The sequence below is a fragment of the Bos taurus genome, chromosome 19, assembly GCF_002263795.3.
Source record: "Bos taurus isolate L1 Dominette 01449 registration number 42190680 breed Hereford chromosome 19, ARS-UCD2.0, whole genome shotgun sequence".
Lineage (NCBI taxonomy): Eukaryota > Metazoa > Chordata > Mammalia > Artiodactyla > Bovidae > Bos > Bos taurus.
In genome coordinates, this window is record NC_037346.1 from 28,048,787 (window position 1) to 28,066,989 (window position 18,203).

At 48.6% G+C, this 18,203-nt stretch overlaps 2 protein-coding genes across 12 annotated transcripts in view; one reads left to right on the top strand and one right to left on the bottom strand.

Moving 5' to 3' along the window:
* NDEL1 (nudE neurodevelopment protein 1 like 1) overlaps positions 1-13,985 on the top strand; it is an 83,350-nt gene extending 69,365 nt beyond the window's left edge. For 3 of the 6 annotated variants that reach the window (XM_024979908.2, XM_005220339.5, XM_005220340.5), the window contains one exon: positions 4,286-7,529. In XM_024979908.2, the coding sequence (XP_024835676.1) occupies positions 4,286-4,379 (94 nt within the window). In that variant the 3' untranslated portion in view covers positions 4,380-7,529. Of the gene's footprint in view, positions 1-948; positions 984-4,285; positions 7,530-12,006 lie in introns of those variants that run through there. The other 3 variants (XM_005220341.5, NM_001191246.5, XM_010816014.4) reach the window with 3 other exon arrangements.
* Positions 12,787-18,203, bottom strand: part of MYH10 (myosin heavy chain 10) — a 122,130-nt gene continuing 116,713 nt past the window's right edge. For 5 of the 6 annotated variants that reach the window (XM_059877752.1, XM_005220298.5, XM_005220299.5 and 2 more), the window contains 3 exons: positions 16,593-16,701; positions 15,068-15,240; positions 12,787-14,387 (listed from right to left, as the gene is read on the bottom strand). In XM_059877752.1, the coding sequence (XP_059733735.1) occupies positions 14,243-14,387; positions 15,068-15,240; positions 16,593-16,701 (427 nt within the window). In that variant the 3' untranslated portion in view covers positions 12,787-14,242. 6 annotated transcript variants of the gene reach the window in all.

The window sequence follows — 18,203 nt, forward strand, 5'->3', positions numbered from 1 at the left end:
GAGTTGTGTGTATCTAGTTGCCGTCTTCCTGAGGATAACTCCTGTGTGGATTTTGCAGTGTTCTTCCTTCTTGATCCTTTGCTTTGATTCTGGCTTCTTTCTGGCCTGCCTGGCTTTTTACCTCTGGCCTTCCTTTCTGCTGACCTAGCAACTAGATAAAAACCATGATGGCTTATACCTGCTGCAAAAGGAAGGGGTAAATATCCCCACTCCCAGCTCCATTATTGCATCTGACTGGTTGAAAGAAAAAGTGCCAGTTCTGGTAGAAACGTAGCTTGTAGTTTCAGCGTGAGAAGAAGCTTTTCATTGGAGAAAAAGCTTTGGCTCCACAAGTTGCCTGGCATGCCTCTCACTCCTAAGGAGTCTGTCTGTGGCTCTGTTAACTGTAGTTTTCCTGGTGCTCCTAGGAGCCCACAGAACGTTGTTTGGGAGAGTTGGTTTGCATGCGTGTGCAAGTATGTGAGTGTACGTGTATGCACTGTACCCTCCTGCGTTCCACAGAATCCTCAGATGGGGTGAGTCTTGACCACATAAACATAAAGCCTTCTTGTTATATATTGCTTTATGGGTTCTGAAAATATTGTGTAAGTTCTGGTTAGTGGAAGGCTTCTTGGAGTCAGGATTTTATCTAGTCTGTGTTCATGTCACCAGTTCCTAAAATGTGGGTCACCGGGCCTGTTTCTCCGTGTTGCTCTGCTTCCTCCAACCTGTACCAGTTGTTCACATTGCTCATCCATAAAGACACTAGTTCACAGGTAGCACAGCTACTTGAGTTCCTCCCAAAATGTTCTTTTTCCTCCATAGCTTTTATTTAGTTTCTTATGCCCTAATTTTGTAAGCCAGTGTGATTTCTTTCAGGCTATGTGTAGGTGAGTGTAGGCTAATTTTAGGGCATAGTGTGAAAATAGTATTGTGTTACTGTTTAATGTTTTTTCCTTTTTTTATTAGGCAAGAAAAAGTCATATTTCCCACGTTGTTCATGGGTAACTGCATTTGTTTGCTGTGCTCTCTTATTCTTAATCATGGTGTGTGGTGGAAGACGCATTCACATTAACAAACCGGGTTTACTAACTGCATGGGGCTGACTCTACTTTAACCAGCTTCGAGCCCATGAGTGAACTTTCAAGTTTTTGTTTGGTTTGACTGTGTACATTATTATTAGTTCAGCTGTGCAAACAAAAACGAGCAAATGGTAGTGGTCCTGGGGCGGTTGTGAATGGGCTGATGTACTCCTGTACAGGGTGCTGTAGAGAGGACGCCAGCAGTCTGGGGTGGGGGTCAGGGTCACTGCCAGGCTCTGGGACCACATTTGACTGCCTCCATGGGCCTGGGGTGCTTCCTGTTACCCCGTGTCTTCTGTTTTCTCAGCACGGGTGATAGTGGATTCTTGCTGTGTGGGGCCTCTCCTCTGCTCATGCTTGTGTTCCCCAGGAAAGTGGAGTGGTAGCTGGGGACATGTGTGTAAAATCTACCTTCCTTTTGAGGAACGTATGTTTCAGTCTGCAGGGCCTGGGCTGAGGACTGGAGCTGTGCTGGGCTTCCATTTCTCCTTCTAACTGGATGGACGGGTCTGGAGTTGGCCTGTCTGCTCTCCTGAACTAGCTGTAGCGCCTCTGTTCCTTTTCTCTCCTGCCCTCTCAGGTGAACTGTCCTTACTCTGGCAGATTTAGTCCCCAGGCTTTATCTATATTGTGTTAATTTTATTGTCCTTCTGACCAGCTTCTAAACCCTTCTTTTAGTTCTTCTGTTGCCATTTACAACTGACCTTCATTCCTTGTCTTAGCTGAGTTTTCTATTTTTCAGACTCTTAAACTAGATTTTTATGGTAAGATCATGAAATTTCATAGCTTTTGGAACCCTTTTTACATAGATGATTCCCAGATCTGTATCTCCATCCTTGCCCATTCTTTCTCTCTTTGGTCCTGTGTTGTCCACTGGGACATTTCCCTTCAGCTTTTTTGCTGCTCCCTGAGACCAAATGTGGTGAGTATGGAGGTGTTTCTTCTCTCAGAAACCTTTCCTCATTGCACACTTTGCAGTTCCCTCAAGGGACTTCACCAGACTGAGAATTCTCCCTCTGGGTTCAGCTTCCTTCTGGTCTTTTAGTAACTTCTTGACTCAGAGAGGTCCTAGGGAGGACCCTGTTGGATTGTTGTTCTCTCTTCCACCCAACTTTCAAAGTCAGAATTCCCATTTCCAGCCACACAGGGAAGCTATTTAACTTAGTTTCTTGGTTTCTTTTCGTATTTTGGATTGCACTGTGTATTTTTCCTATTAGAGCTGACCTGTATTGGGAGCACCAAGTTGGTTGCGCATGGAGCTTCTCGGACGTCCTTGGGTGGGAGGAGGCTGGGAAAGGATGCTGGCCTGGGTATGCGGAGGCAGGTTGTGGGCCCAGGTCCCCAGTGACAGGCTCACGGGGTGAGCTTGGTGAACAGTGGACCTTCTGTTTTTATTTCCTTGGCAATATAACAGTGGGGATGAACTTGACATTCTTTAAAGGTCCATTACGCTTGAAAATGCAGAAAGCTCAGTTCTAAACCTACATGTGGAGCCATCCTCAAATTTGCTGCTTTTGCCTGCCCTGTGGAACAGGGGTCAGGTTCTTCTTGGTACCCAGCAGTGCTTCCTTCTGCCAAGTTTTGGGGGCTGTCTCTAGCCATGCCTGCTGCCATGCTCTGACAGGCTGGGAATCTGATGGTCAGTGTTCAGGGCTGAAGCTCTTTGTGAGGCCGTCTAGTTCTCCCTGAGGTTCTAGAAGAGGCAGGCATCGGGGCTCGGGGACCAGGCAGACAAATGACAGACAAATGGCTGCTTCTGCGAGCGCAACAATGGCATATAGAGTCTCTGTCCCCAGAAAAGAGGGACAGGCACTTACTCTTGGGAGGATGGAGAGGGATAATTTCAAGTTTTCAAATGTGATGAAGCTCAAAGATCAGACCTCCCCAGCCCAAAGAGAAGAGAAAATTCTGAATGCATCGCTGAGGTGGGGAGAGAACCCTTGTCAGAGCCCCTCCTATTGCTCTTGCCCTGTGTGGGAGGCTTGATTTCCAACTGGAAATCTACACTCAGGTTAGTTTCTTCAGATGTGAACTGTTTCTTCAGAGTAGTCAAGGGTCATTAGTCCAGTCTCTTTGCATGCCTGTTTCTCCATGAGATTACCCTCACCTCCGCAGTGTATGAAACCGTCATCTTGGTGGTGAATGTGTGTCTGTGTTTTGTTTTGTTTAAGAGAATCTCTGTCCATGAGTCTATATATTCAACTCCCCGGGCCCCTCAGATGACTAGGCCAGTGCGGACAGTGGTGGGCATGTGTGGGGCAGTCGGACCCTTGCAGTTGGCTGCATCTCCCAGGCTGTGAATGAGACCCATTTCCCTAGGAAGTTTTTCAGTATGGAAGGGCTGCAGTGGCTTCCTGAGAGGGGTTCCAGGCCTTGCACTCACTCCCTCACGCCTTCCTGCGGCTGCACTGCCAGGTGGCTGGGGCGGGGCAGGGTCCTGGCTGTGGGCACTTGTGTGGGCGGGGCTGGTGTCTCCTGAGCCTGCAGAGAAGCCTCCCCATCTGGCTTGCTTGCTGAACCATCTAAAAAAGTTATTTTTCTCCCCCTTATTTAAGATATTCATGTACATTGTAGGAGATTTGGAAAACAAAAAAAGTACAAAGTAGTAGATAAAATTTACCCACAACTCAGAGGGAAGAAAAGTAACTACTGTTAAATTTTCCTTTTATGATATATGTGAGTGTGTGTGTATGAGTGCCCGCATCCTCACACATTCTAGATTTAGCTCTGTGGATAGCAATGTCTAGCTATATAAGGGGTTATAGCCCAGAACGTATGCTGTTAATTTTTTTCTTCATATTGTTGAGCATATCCTGTTCGGTAACCTCCTGCTTTTTCCACCTAGCATTAATTGCATTTGGAATATTTTCCATGCTGTTAAGAACTCTGAAATGTATTTTTAAAGGCTGTGCAATATTTCACTGGTTGTACCCTTCTTAGCTGGTTCCCTACTGGTAGACATTTAACCTGCTCTGTTGGGAAGTGAGTCAGGGCTGCAGCCACCATGGCCAGTGTGATGAGGTTGCCGGGAAGAGAGTCATCCCATTGCTGTGGCACTGTGGGGTGCTCAATGCCGTGCTCTCCTTTGGGCCATCAGGATTCTCCTTGGGGCCAGGAAGAGGAATAGTTGTAGAGAGCAGATGAATTATGCTGTGTGTCGAGTGATTTTAAATGACACTGTCTTTCTCTTCTCCTTCCCTTCTCTGCTCTGGTCACTCCCACAGGGCAGTAAACGGCTTTGACCCGGCTCCTCCTCCTCCTGGTCTGGGCTCCTCGCGCCCGTCATCAGCACCGGGTATGCTGCCGCTCAGTGTGTGAGTGCCCGGCCTCCAGCTGGGGGCTCCTGCCCCACTCCAAGCACCAGGACACCCACGCCTCACCCCTCGGTGCCTGGGCCCAGCTCGTGCCCCTCCGCCCGCCTCCCCACGGCTGGCAGAGGGCAGGCTGCATGCAGTGGCGGCTGCTGGGCCCGGTCCGGCTCCAGGACTCTGCGCGATATCAATACTGGCTATTTTCTCTTCTCGCCGTAGTGCCGTTGGTTTCACATGATTGCACTTTTGTGGGTCACAAGGTGATACATGCGTGTATTACTCGGTCACTGGATGCAGAAGTACCCATTCATCACAGCATCTCCTAGCCCCGCCCTGCTGTACTGATAGGATTTAGTTGTGTTTAGGACATTGCAGATCTTCTAGAAGTTCTTCCCCAAATCAGGTCAACTTGTGGTCTCCTCCTGAGCTCCCAGCCAAGCGTCTCCAGTGCTGATGATCATGTGTTCCCCCCACCCCCCCAGGTTGGGCCTGTGGCTGGTGAAGAGTCAGGAAGGCCACTGAACTAGGGAGCATTTTCTGCACCTTCTGGTTTTACTTTCTCAGTTACCATTCCATAGACTTGCCTCCCCAAGCAGCCACAAAGGCCCGTCTGAGATAGCAGGAGCTTTGGGGCCTGGGTGCTCTCAGGGCTGGGCCCTGCTGTCTCCTCCTCCACTGCCTCAGACTTGGGGGAGGGGGTGGCGGCCGCCCCCTCGGCAGCTCTCTGGTCCTTCAGTGAAATGACATCTTCAGAGCGCTTTTGTTTTGTCTCCGGAGGGCCTGTCCTGTTGTGTCAGGAAGGGTTGCGTGGCCTGATTCCAGGGGCCGGCTGGCGCCAGCTCCGGGGGGCAGACTGACCATAAGTGGTCCTCCCTGTGCATCCTTTGATTACTCTCATGCTGCATTTACTGTTTACATTTGTTTTATTGTACATAGGTTTGTAAACATTATCGCCTAAGATATTTGTATATAACTTGGGCTTTGTAGCTTTTATTTATTCAGAACTCATATGGCATGTTAAAGACTTAACAATGGTGTCCTACTCCGGGCAGCTGTATAGGGTCATCATGTGGTTAAAAAAAATACTTCCCCTCAAAAAAAATCTTTTAATGTGGAAACAATAAATTTCACAGAAAAAAAAAAAAGGATTGAGGTTGCTTTATTGGGTTTCTGCCATCCTGCGAGAGAACAGCTGGAGTGGCAAAGCCAGGTTCCAAGTTCATTTCTGTTCTGACACAGGGCACAGGATGGACAGCAGCCACAGAACCGGGCATAGAAAATTCTTGCGGCCTCATGATGTGTTTAATGTGCTGAGCAGATGTCTTCATGCTGATTTTTATCTTTCTTTTTTTTTAATTGAAGTATGGCCCAATTTTACACAAATTGCAGATATACAGTATTGTGGTTCATGGTTTTTAAAAGTTATATTCCATTAATAGTTACAGTAGAATACAGGCTGTATTCCCTGTGTTGTACAATACGCCCTTGTGGCTAATTTATTCCTCAGGATGACTCTGGTTTCTGCTCTTAGCTGTGATTTCCGGGAGCAGCCTGAGAATGGCCCTGGCCCTGTGCAGACCTCTGGCAGGAAGGGCCTGGACTTTGGAGACGACTTGCTAAGTCCTGGAGTAACTGCAGTGGGTCCAGGAGACTGGTCCTCTTGTTGGACTGCCTTTCACAAAACGTGCTGGTATTCTGGGATCAGAGGTTACTTGGGTCTGGGCTTCTCTCCTCATCCCTTGATAGAACTTGAGGAACAAGTAAACTCGGGGGGTCTGTATGACTGTGTCAGATTCTGAGCTCCGCTTATAACAAAGAGCATAAACAGAATCATTTTTGTCATTTAAAAACTATATGTAAATGAAAACTAAGTGATTCCGGTTTCTAAGTGAATAAACATTGAGGTGTAGGATACATTAAAATATTTTTCTTCTCTCTGTCAGTTCGCCGGCAGGAATAGCTTCTCTGAGTTCCTGGAGATTTTGTCATAAGCTGACCCACAAGAGATGCTCGCTCGTATGTGTGTGTGTGTCCGTGCGTGCGTGCGTGTGTGCTCTGCCCAGCCCTGCTGGCTGAGTTGAGAACTCCAAGCGTCTCACCGACAGGCAGTCTCCCAGCCTCTCTCCCAGCCATCATGGAAGGGCTGGATGAGGTCAGAGGTGTCAGACCTCTGTCTCTATGCAGGAGCCCCAGATCTAAAGCACAACACACAGAGCTGCTCTAGTTAAAGCGAAGATGAGTTCTGGAGCTTGAATCCTTGTCCCTGGCTCCCCAGCGATGTCTTGGTTCCTCCCCAGCTGTGGACTCCTGGGATCATCTCACCAGACGGCTGTCAGCTGTTACTCAGGCAACGGCTGGGAGTGGGGCCTGTGTGTTGTTCTCTGATGTCACCACTTTTGCTTTGGGTCCAGGAGAGCACAGGCCAGGTCCGTGAAAGCATGGTGGAGTAGGCTGCCTGGCTCACCTTGTGGGGGTGGAGTGGGAACTCCCTTGAAGTTCTGGTTTTGTTACAACTGCAGCACCGTTGGCATATGACCCCCTGAGGAAGCTGCTTGATTCCCTGGGCTTCTTTCAGCTTTCCAGGTCTTCCTCCACTTACAGTCGGACAATGTTCTGATAAATCCATTCATTGTAAATTGAAAATGCATTTACTACATCTAACCCCCTGACCATCACAGCTTAGCCCTGTCTACCTTAAACACGCTCAGAACATTTGAATTAGCCTACAATTGGGCAAAATCATCTAATACAAAGCCTGATAATAAAGTGTTGACTGTCGTATATAATTGATTGAATACTGTACTGAAAGTGAAAAATGGAACGGTCATCTGGGTGCAGAACGGTTGCCGTCATATCTATCATGTGGCTGACTGGGAATTGCCCTGCCAGTGTTGAGTGAGAGGATAGCACCGTGTATCGCTAGCCTGGGAGAAGATGAAAATCTAAAATTCAAAGTGTGGTTTCTGTTGAGTGTTTGCTTTTGCATCATGGTAGAGTCAAAAAATCTTTAAGTCAGACCATTATAAGTCAGTGACCGTTTGTATCTGGCTCACGATGCTGCTTTGTACATGCTCATAGAGAGCCATTGCTTCCTGGTCTGAAAGATCTGCGTATTTGCCTGTCTCCTTTATCTCCTCTGAGTGGGCCCTCCTCCTAGTGCTGCAGGATTGCCTGTGTGTGCCGCTCTCACTGAAACCTCCAGGAATGAGCCCTCCCCCGGGGCTGGTTCCATGTGGTGGTCTCCCCCATGTGGGCGTGGAGGGGCTGAGCTTCCCGGTGGCCAAGGACAGCTTCTTGCCTCCAGGTATTTTCATCTCACTGCTCAATCCCATCCCTTGCTCCTGAAACTTCGCAGTCCTGCTAGGTGCCAGAGCTGGGGTGTGGAGTCACCAGTGAGGTGAGGGAGAGCTATATACTGTGACCCGGGAGCGGGATGAGCTGGTTTTTCCTCAGTTTACAGAAGGGAAAGCAGGCCCAGGGTTTAGGTGACTGGCCTGAGCTCACACAGCTGGTTCATGGGAAAGCCAGGTTTGGAAGGGGGCCCAGTGTCCTTTTCTGCTGTTTACCACTTCATCAGACTGGAGGCTTCGCTGGTCTTGACTCTGACTTGTGTCTCAGGAGGTGAGCTGATTCTGAACGCTCGTAAATGATGCTCAAGGGGGCAGCAGCAGGAGCACAGTGGCTCATGGCTCATCCATGCGCCTCTTCTCCCTGTGTCAGTTGGTGTTGGCTTTGTTTCTCTCAGAGGCTGCCTTGGAGCTGCCATTAGCATCTTCTGAGAGCCATGGTGGAAGCTGGCACTTGTGGGGAAGGGGACGTGAGGACATGACCTTGGGTGGAGCAGTGGCTTCAGAGACAGCCTGTATCCAGGGAGTATCCAGCTTGGCCGCTGGTGGGAACAGGGCCCGAGGGAGATGGGCCCAGGCTGTCAGTTGTCTGCATTGTTTGCCCAGATGATGCTAAGAAGTCTTTTCTATGTTCTTTTACTTCATGGATTGTTTTTCTCTCTGTATCTGCCTCAAAATTTGAAGCAAATTGAGGGCACTAGCTTGGCCTTTGAAATATAAATGTGTTACTTGATTTTTTTAAAAAAATGAGAGTGGAGGCAGGAGGCATCTTTGTAAGTCATGTTCCTGTGACTTAGAGCATCTTATCTGAAAACTGGTCCCGTGGCTGTTAAAAATATACACGGGGATGTGTGTGTTAGTCACTTAGTCGTGTCCTACTTTTTGAGACCCATGGACTGTCGCCCACCAGGCTCCTCTGTCCATGGGATTCTCCAGGCAAGAAATACAGTAGCCCTTAAAAATTTTTTTTTATAATTTCATTTTTGGCTGTGCTGGGTCTTTGTTGCTGCTCATGAACTTTTCTCTACTCTTCACTGCGGTGCACGAGCTCTAAGGCGTGCAGGCTGCAGTAGTTGCGGCACGTGGCTCAGTAGTTGCGGCTCTCACACTCTAGAGCGCAGGCTCAGGAGTTGTGGTACATGGGCTTCGTTGCTCTGCAGCATGAGGGATCCTCCCAGATCGGAGATTGAACTTGTGTCTCCTCCATTGGCGGGCAGAGTGTTTACCACCGAGCCACCAGGGAAGCTCCTTCTTTTGATTTTAAGGAGGAAAAGTCTCTAGTAATATTAATGTAACAGGCTTCTTATGTAAGATAAGCCCACATGAAGAGGAGGCCAATTTGAAAACAGGACAAAGCTTATGGTGTTGGTGTTCTGCACGTGGGGTAATACTTTACTTTGCTGCTCGCCTGCACCCACAAGAGTTAATGTTTCCTGTCAGCTCTGAAGTCTTCACCAAGGGAAGCTGAACAGATGTTTCACTTGTTCACTTGTGGGGTGTTTTAAAGTTTGCTGCCCCTGTTAATATAGGGGAGATCCTGCCCGGATCATGGTTTGCAGGTGGAGGCCTGGGATAAGGGTGCTGGGCTGGCAGGCCTGGGCAGGTTTTCTGGCACATGCCTGGATCAGCAGTGATGTCATGTGAGGCTCAGAGCCTGAATTACCCTCTGTAAGTTTTGACTCAATCTAACAACGTGTGATAAGCTGTAACAACTCGTCTGTGGTAGTAAGAACAAAGTCAGTCTCAGTAGCACTAATACAAACGTCTGCTGGTGGGGGAATGGAGTGGTTAGGATAACTGCTCAGCTGGACAAGTGACCACGGAGCCACTGACCTGTAAGTCATGCTCATCCATGCATCAATAAGAAAAGGACACAAAATCGATGAACATGCAGTTGCAGCTTTCTAAAACAGAAGTGAAGCGAAAAGATGGGACTAGTTTTACTCTGTGGATTCTAAATTTGCCTGTAAAGTGGCCCAAATTTTTTAAAAATTGAAGTCACGGGACTGATTTTCTTTCACTGAAGACATGTGCTAGGAGTTGTGAGATCTGAGTAAGTAGCACAAAGCAGGGGCTCCCTGGACCTGCCAGGTGACTGGGCTGAGGCCTCCTTGGGGAAATTTTGCCACGCAGATGCCCTTAGGTTCCACCACAGAACTGCCTAGTGAGGAGAGTTCTGTATTTCATAGACGCTGAAGTGCCAGCAATTATAAGACACACCTTTATTTTGTAAAGCAGTAGGAAAAGTGTGCAATTGTAACTATGAAAATGCTTATTATTAAGACTTTGTATTTAAATTTGTTTAGCTGTGCTTTGTTGCTGCATGGGGTTTCTCCAGTTGTGGAGCGTGGGCTTCTCATTGCGGTGGCTTCTCGTTGCAGAGCACGGGCTCTAGAGCTCAGGTTTCAGTAGGGGCTTTGCTGCTCCACAGAATTTGGAATCTTCCTGGATCAGGGATCAAACACATTGTCTCCTACATTGGCAAGCGGATCCTTATCCACTGAGCTGCTGGCAAAGCCCCAAGACTTTGTATTTATTTAAAGAGCCCTTCTAGACTTCTTTATGCAGATTTTCATCATATCACACTTATTTAATTCATGTACAGAAAGGAAAATGTGAGACATACTCCTAGACTTCACATTGTAATTCCAACGTTCTGAATTGTGTCTTGACCCAAGTGGTCCTTGTACATGTTTTCCTGAGCAATGTCGTCCTCTGTGGCATGGTGAGCACTGGCCATGCAGCTCTGCTCTGCTGCTGGCTCCAGAACTTTCTTCTAAGCTGCTGATACTCTTACTACAAGATCTGGTGCTGGGCTTTAATGACCTCACCAGGAGTCAGGCAATGACAACCACATGACAGCTGCCACCTCCTGAAGGTGATTGTGGGGCGCCTGAATTTACACACGTGAGAACAGGAGCATCTCAGCTTCCATATGGTATGGTCCTTGATGGAGGCAGCACTCTGCTCGGATGTCCCAGTCAGATCCAGTGTTTAATAGTCTGATTATGTCACATTACATCTTGAGTAAGCTTCACGACATCCAGTTAGTGGGCATGGAGTCCATTATTGGGCTTCTTTGAAAAAATAAACAGGCCTCACTGCTGTAGTGCATCAAACGTGAGTTTGTAGTCTTGGTTTAAGGCTTGGGGACAGGATCATACTTGTACATGTGGTACACAGACGCTGTAATTATGGTAATCATACTTTGTGTGGTACATGAATGCTATAATTACGGTAATCATACTTTGTGCATGTACGTGGATGCTGTAATTACGGTAATCATACTTTCTACATGTAGTACATGGTGCTGTAATTAGGGTTAACATTCTTGGGAAACTGGTATTATCATGTCAATATACTCTTATCGATAAGTTTCGTATTACATTTCTGAAAAGGATTGTATGAGACATTTCACATGATTTGCTAGATTCCCAAATGACGGGTGGCTACACAAGGAAGCAGACTGCCCGGTTGGTCCTGATGGTGCACAGATGCAGCATTTCAGCAAATGCTCAGAATTTGGGAAAGGGGCCGGGATTGGGAAACCTCTGTGGATGGAGACTCCCCTCAGGCCTGCCTGCCTGAACTAGGGGGTGAGGAGCCATCGTGTCCACTTTCTAGATTCCAACCCATGGACTGTTGTGATTTTTTTTAGGGGTGGGGCAGGAAGTGGTGGTTCCTAGAGTCTGAACTGTGGGCTCTTCCTGTCTTGATAAACATGTCTGTTGTCATAGCAACGTTGGTTTCAGGAGGAAAGGGCCATGAGTTAGTGATACCCAGAACCATAGGGAAGGCTGGTTAAGAATTTGGTTTCCACCTCATTTCATCTTAGTTGAGGTTTCCAGGGAGGGGGAAGGTTGGTGACAGAAGGGATGCTTGTCTTCCTGATGTCAGCATGCCTAGGATAGGCAGGCTGGGAACAGGTGTGTTATTCCTACTAAAGTAAGAGAGTCTTCTAGAGTGTCTGCATTTTAGGCAAGGGCAGACAGAGCATTTAAAGTGTATGTGACCAAGTTAAAATCCTAAGAGGGCTCGTCTAGACTGCATTCTGCAAAAGGCTAAGGTTTCTCCACACATTCTGGAACCCCTCCTCACATCGGACCATATGCCCATGGCTGGGCGCTGGCCAGCTGCTTTGTCTTTGACATGCCCAGAGCCCAGCTCCCAGCTATAGTTGTGTTTCATGAACAACCTCAGACTATGAAGCAGTGGTTTGTTTAGTGAAGAAAGGTCCCGTCTAGTTGGCGTCTTTGTGGAATCAGGAATTGGAATCTGTTCACGTAGGTCGTGTTTCTCCTGAGCTGGCAAACAGTATGACGTGAACACCAGTTAAACCAGCTAGCAAGGAAGGATTCTTTTTCAGAAAAGCCTCTGGATTCCACAAACCCTTGGACTGAGACACCAAAAGCAAGGGTGAGGACACACGAGAGACGGTAAGTGCAACTCTCCTTTTCTCCTGTGGTGGTGACGATTTTGAGAAAGGGAACAGTTCAGCCCACTTTTCACATCCTCACAACTGCCAAGCAGCTTCAGTATGTACTTCAGACCACCGGAACGAGCCTAACTCGAGCATATCATAAAAAAGCCCCAGCATGGCCACGTGACTGTGTTCCCCTAGATTTCTCTCCAGCCCATCCTACCTGGCCCACAGCTGCCCGTGGATCTCACCACCGAATCCTCCCAAAAGCATTTTTAATATGCATCCTGCCTGAAAATAGCCTGAAACGTCTCAGGCCTCTTGAAATACTCTAATCCAGTAATGGGCTTCATTGATTGGACACTGAAACCGTCCTAGAGACTTCATCCCTCAGTCCTGGACCACTCATCGGCAAAGCAGGACAGCCGCCAGCCCGCCCAGAGAACTCACCTGTCACCTGACAGTTTCTGGGCGTGCGGTGCCCTCGGAACAAGTGGCCTGGCTATCAGCACGTAAGTCTATGTAGTGTCCAACCAGAACAGAAGGTGAGAAAACAGATTGCACATTCACATGATTATTCTTGTTTATTGAGGTCTGTTTATTCTCCACGGGTGCTTTTTCCTCCAAGTAAACAGAGCAGGCGTAAATATCTATAATGAATAAATTTATTGTCTTACAAAAATCATTGTCTAGAAATATGGGAATACAAGAAAAGATATTTGCAGTCAGGTGTCTGGTGGTCAACAGCCAGTACAATTCATAAAGGGGGAAAAATCAAAGATTCCAAACCCACATGACAAATTCTTCCCAACAGATGTTAAAGCTTTTAACCCAAAAGGTTTGTGTTTTCAAGCACGTTGCAGAGGATCAAGGATTTATAATTAACACTGATTCATTGTCACTGAATGTTTATAATACCACTTTGACTAGAGAGGTACATGATATGAAGCACAGTCAAAACTTAATACATTAAATTGTTACAGAGGCAAATAATATATTTAACATTGTCTTAGTACTGTAGTGTCTAAGGCACTTTCTGTAATGTCAGTTTGATTAACTATCAACCCAAAACAGAATGCTAAATGTTTACTGTAACACTGTCCCGAGGGGGTGGGGAGGGAGAAATGAAAAAGGAGTCATCCACTGGCATGTCAACATTCAGGCGGGTGGCCTCTGTTCCCGAGGTGCTGTCCCTCTCACTGACAGACTTGAACAAGTCTCGGACACAAAACCAATCTTCCCATTTTGGGCTCAAAGCAGCGGCTGAATTTGCAAGGTCAGCATGAGAGCCTGGCTGGCGAGGAAGAGTGCGCCCCCTAGCTTCTGCTCTGGGGGGCCTGTGGCTGCGAGGAGCAGGCCATCTAGAAGTCACTGTGATGGCTGCCCCTGGGCCTCGGCTGCATCGTGGCCACTGTCCTGTTGGCACAGAGCAGCTCTGGCTGAAGACAGTTCACGTGAAGAGATGCGGGGACCCCACGACTTGAGGGAGAGGGGCACTGCAACCCCCATGGATGCTGCTTCCCCCAACCCACCCCCCCATCTCGCTGAAGCCCCTTTCACAGTTTGCGCACTGAAATAGTATCAATCATCATCTGAAGGAAATGAGAGCTACAGGTGCAGTTTAGGTTCCATAACGTTCTAAGGGACTTGATGTGGCTGCGGAGGCAGGGGCCACGTGAACACAGAACTAAGGTAGCTGTCTGTACGACAGAGCATGCAGAGCGACGGGGCGGCAACCGCTAGGCGGCCCCATGACCCAGCGACTGGCAGCGGGTCTGCAGTTAGTTTGAAAAAGGGTTCTCTTAACATGTATTATAAAATGGTCTCTTGGTGGATATATGGAAAATAGATGCAATGATGAGGCGATCTGTTTAATATGTGTAGGTTTTGTGTATATATATATATAAAAAAAGGGGAGCAATTGTACCTAAATCTGAAGCAGGAGACGTGTGTGTAGGCCATGAGGCCTTAAGACACAATTGATCTCTCAGGAAGGAGTCTCGCAGCTCTCCGGTTCCCCAGATCTGCAGGAGGCCCCAAGGTGGGGCCTGCATACGACTTCCTGCATATCCCGCAGTATTGCTTCCTCCGGCTTCCTTGGACTTACTCGGACTGCGGCGGCTGTGTCTCGTTGATGTCACTGGTCTTACTTTCTGTGTCGTCGTCCGACAGCTCCAGGGACGCGCCCTCAATGTGCAGCTGGCGCCGGCCTGATCGGCTGGAGGAGAAGCTGATCGGGCCGCCTCGCCTGGAGGGAACAGAAAACAGGTGCACGTGGCCGCCAAGTCGTCCACCCACCTGAGGACTCAAACCTCCCCGCCCAGGACACAGCCCCTGGGGTGGTGGGGAAATCAGAAGGGCTCTGTGCTTAGCCACCGCTGCCACCCACTGAGCATCGTCCTGGGGGCCGTGGTGGCTGGCCCCTGCTGTCCCTCCAAGACACAGTGAGGACAGCACCACTGGCTCATCCCTGGCCAGCCGCTCCCCAAAGGGCAGATGGAGAGGAAATGTTGTGTGCAGGCTTTGTGGGCCTCCTAAGGTCTCTGCTGGTCTTTTTACAACCTTTATCACTGTCAGCACCACTCTTAGCGTATGAGAGCAGGGCAGACAGGCTCCAGCCCACAGGCCACACCTGTGCTAAGCTGTCCTTATGGGGAGAAGCCTTGGCTCCCTGTGTCCTGGGGTGCATCAAGTCTGCCGTAGAGAGGCTGCCCCTGCCCACGAGGGACATGGACAGACTCCTGGGCTGGCACGCAAGCCTCAAGCCGTGCATTCGCACAGCCTCTCGGTAAACACAGAGCCAGTGAGTGAGTGGCCTGTTGCTTCCCTGCTCTCCAGCCCACCAATGGTCAGGAGTCCTAAATAGGTACATGCCAAGGAGGACCTGCACACTTGGCCAAGAAAACCACAGTGTCTGGAGCCACTTACCTCAGCCGGTTCTTCAGGGTGCTGACCTCGCGGCTCAGGCCCTCGTTGGCCTCAGTGGCATCATCCAGTTCCCGCTGGAGTTTGCGCCGAGATGCGTTGGCACGTGTAGCTTCTTCCTCTGCTTCCTCCAGCTGCCGCTTGAGCTGCTTCATCCTGGCATTGGCCTTCTCCATCTCGGGGAAGTTATAGGAACCGAGTCAAACCAAACCGCTGAATCCAAATTCACATTGCTGTGTCCTCAATGTTTCAGCACAGGCCTCTGCCCCACTGGCCACACGTGTGTGCACACACAAGGGCCCTGCCTGAGGCCTTTTGAACAGCCTGCCATTCTCTGCACAACTGTGTCTACACAGCATATTAGGCTAAAGGAAACTTTTAAACAACTGAAATCCAATTTTCATCCCTGAGTTTTCTACAGAAAAATGACATCTTCACATGAGTGATCTATGGAATTATGAAAGGAAACTGCTATTACCAGCAACACAGATAGTCTCCACCCCCAGGAGATGGTGTGTTCATTTTACACCTCTTTTCAACACGGGCATGTCAATATTCTAAGTACCAAGCCGCTCTGGAAAACCAAGTGAGAACTTGGCCTGCCACTAGCCCGCCCACTCCTGAGCCACAGAAGCTGGCCAACACCGTGCTGGTCCAGTTCACACCCACCCAGAACTGCTCTCGGAGTTGCTAGGCCCTGGGATGGAGAGGGAAGGGTCTGGGCTAGAGGCAGTGGATCCTCAGGTCTCCCAGACGAGCGAGAGCACAGCCCCCCAGGCTGCAGCCAGTACAGAGCTGACGCGCCCTGACACTTAGGAGACAGACACCTGGACACAGACGAGGACGACCACTTGGGTCCCAGGTGCAGTGCACTCGCTTTTTCTTCCCTTCCCACTACCTCTTGCATCTGCCCCTCCACCCAGCCAATGTTCAGTTCTGTTCACTCAGTCGTGTCCGACTTTGCGACTCCATGAATTGCAGCACGCCAGGCCTCCCTGTCCATCACCAAGTCCTGGAGTTTACTCACGTCCATCGAGTTGGTGATGCTATCCAGCCATCTCATCCTCTGTCGTCCCCTTCTCCTGCCCCTAATCCCTCCCAGCACCAGAGTCTTCCAATGAGTCAACTCTTATGACTACCAACTACAACTTTCCTAGGCATTCAGAAGACAGTGGGTAAAACAGGCAGAAATCTCTACACATGCAGTGTCCACTCTAGTGAAGGAAACATGGTAATAAGATCAGTTCAGGCCTCCCCACTTCAAGCCTTTCTCAAGGCTCTTGCCCACCCCTTCGCAATATGTATTGTGTGGCAGGGCTGCGTCCTAATCACCTCTGTATCCCCAGCACCCAGGAGTGACCAGCAGGAACAAGAAACAGCATGTGTATTGAAACACTAGAAGTAAGAGTTTCAAACAGCTCTTCCTAAGTCAGCGAGTCACATAGTAACATGGCTGGTCTTGTATCTGTGTTCCTGTACAGCATTCAGGGTGGAAGACGTGTTCCCTTTACGTGCCTTCTCTCCTTACCTGTTCTTTATACTGGTCAGCATGGCGGCGTTCATCTTCAACCTGCATGAAGATTTCTTTCAGCTTCTTCTCGGTACGACGGACTAGTTTATTGGCAGCGGCTCTTTCCCTGTGAAAATGATCCACATGTTCATTTTCACAGTTCTTGCAGTAAAAATATTTTAACTCCTTTTCTCTATAAGATGACACATTGGAGTGCTTTCCAGGACCCCTGTATCATCGTGATCAACATAGCCCAGAAACTTCTTCCTTCTGGTCGAACCATGGATTGCCTTTAATGTAGTCTAATGCTGATAGGCAGAACACCTGCATTATTCCCTCACGCATGGGTATTTATCACCTTAGTGATCTTCTGAAGATCAAAGGTCATTTACATCGAGTGTAGAATTTTTGGAAATAAAAACCTTAGTTGGTTACTCTCATCACCTAACATTTTAGCCTGGAAAACAAAACAATTTATTGATTGTTTCAATTTAAAATTACTTCCCACTGACTTGGAGAAGGAAATGGCAACCCACTCCAGTATTCTTGCCTGGAGAATCCCATGGATGGAGGAGCCTGATGGGCTACATGCAGTCCACGTGGTCGCAAACAGTCGGACACGACTGAGCGACCTCACTCACTCCCACTGACTAAGATTCCCTGGAGGAGGGCAAGGCAACCCACTTCAGTATTCTTACCTGGAGAATCCCACGGACCCAGGAGCCTGGCAGGCTAGTCCATAGGGTTGCCAAGAGTCTGACATGACTGAAGTGACTGAGCACGTACTTACTAAGATGCTAGAGCAGCTGAACACTGAAACAACTCCCCCCACTTCAGTTAGGAGTTAAGGCACCATGTTCTAGACAGGCCTCCACTGTCCCATGTGAAGGAAGGAGAGTTAACTTACTTGGAGAACTCCACTGAAAACACAAAAGGATCTTTTGTTCCTTCACAAATGTTATGCAAAAATGGATAGGATGGAATCAGCTCAAAGGACCAAGTCATGTCTATTACAACTAACAACAAACAAACCCTCAGCTGTTACATTTGAGAGCAGGGGGACAAAGTTTTGGATGCTAGGCCGGGGAGGACTCTGCGCATAGACCCTGTGTTTCTGGGCCCCCAAGCTCCTCAATAAGAGGGTGAAGTTTAAAGTCTGCTCCAGCTCTGGCCATCTGAGATTCTATTCTAATAGATATGTAAATAAATGCCTGCCAAAAAGCTGCTTTGTGCAATTCCTCATAAATTTCAGAATGAATGGTTTACGTCACCAGAATGCAAACTGTTGAGCAATCCTTTCTTAAAGGAGAAAAAACTTGTCTTTTTTGTTACACTGCATTTCTTCTATGCCAATACACTGTTGCATTTCACGTGATGCCGTGAACTTGGGCTCAGCCTTGGGCAGAGATGTAAACTATGGCACCAGCAAGTCATGGGGCACACACAGCATGATTAGCCCTCAGCTGAGCCTGGGAAGAGCTGACAGGCGAGCCCAGTGCTCCCTGAGGGCTCACACCAGCTTCTCCGGTTATATGTGCCCTTGTGATTCTTCCCCCAGCAACAAAGCTCCCCTAGGACGAGCCATTGGTGTCATCTCTATAAACCTGGACCTGGTCTGTAGCAGAGATA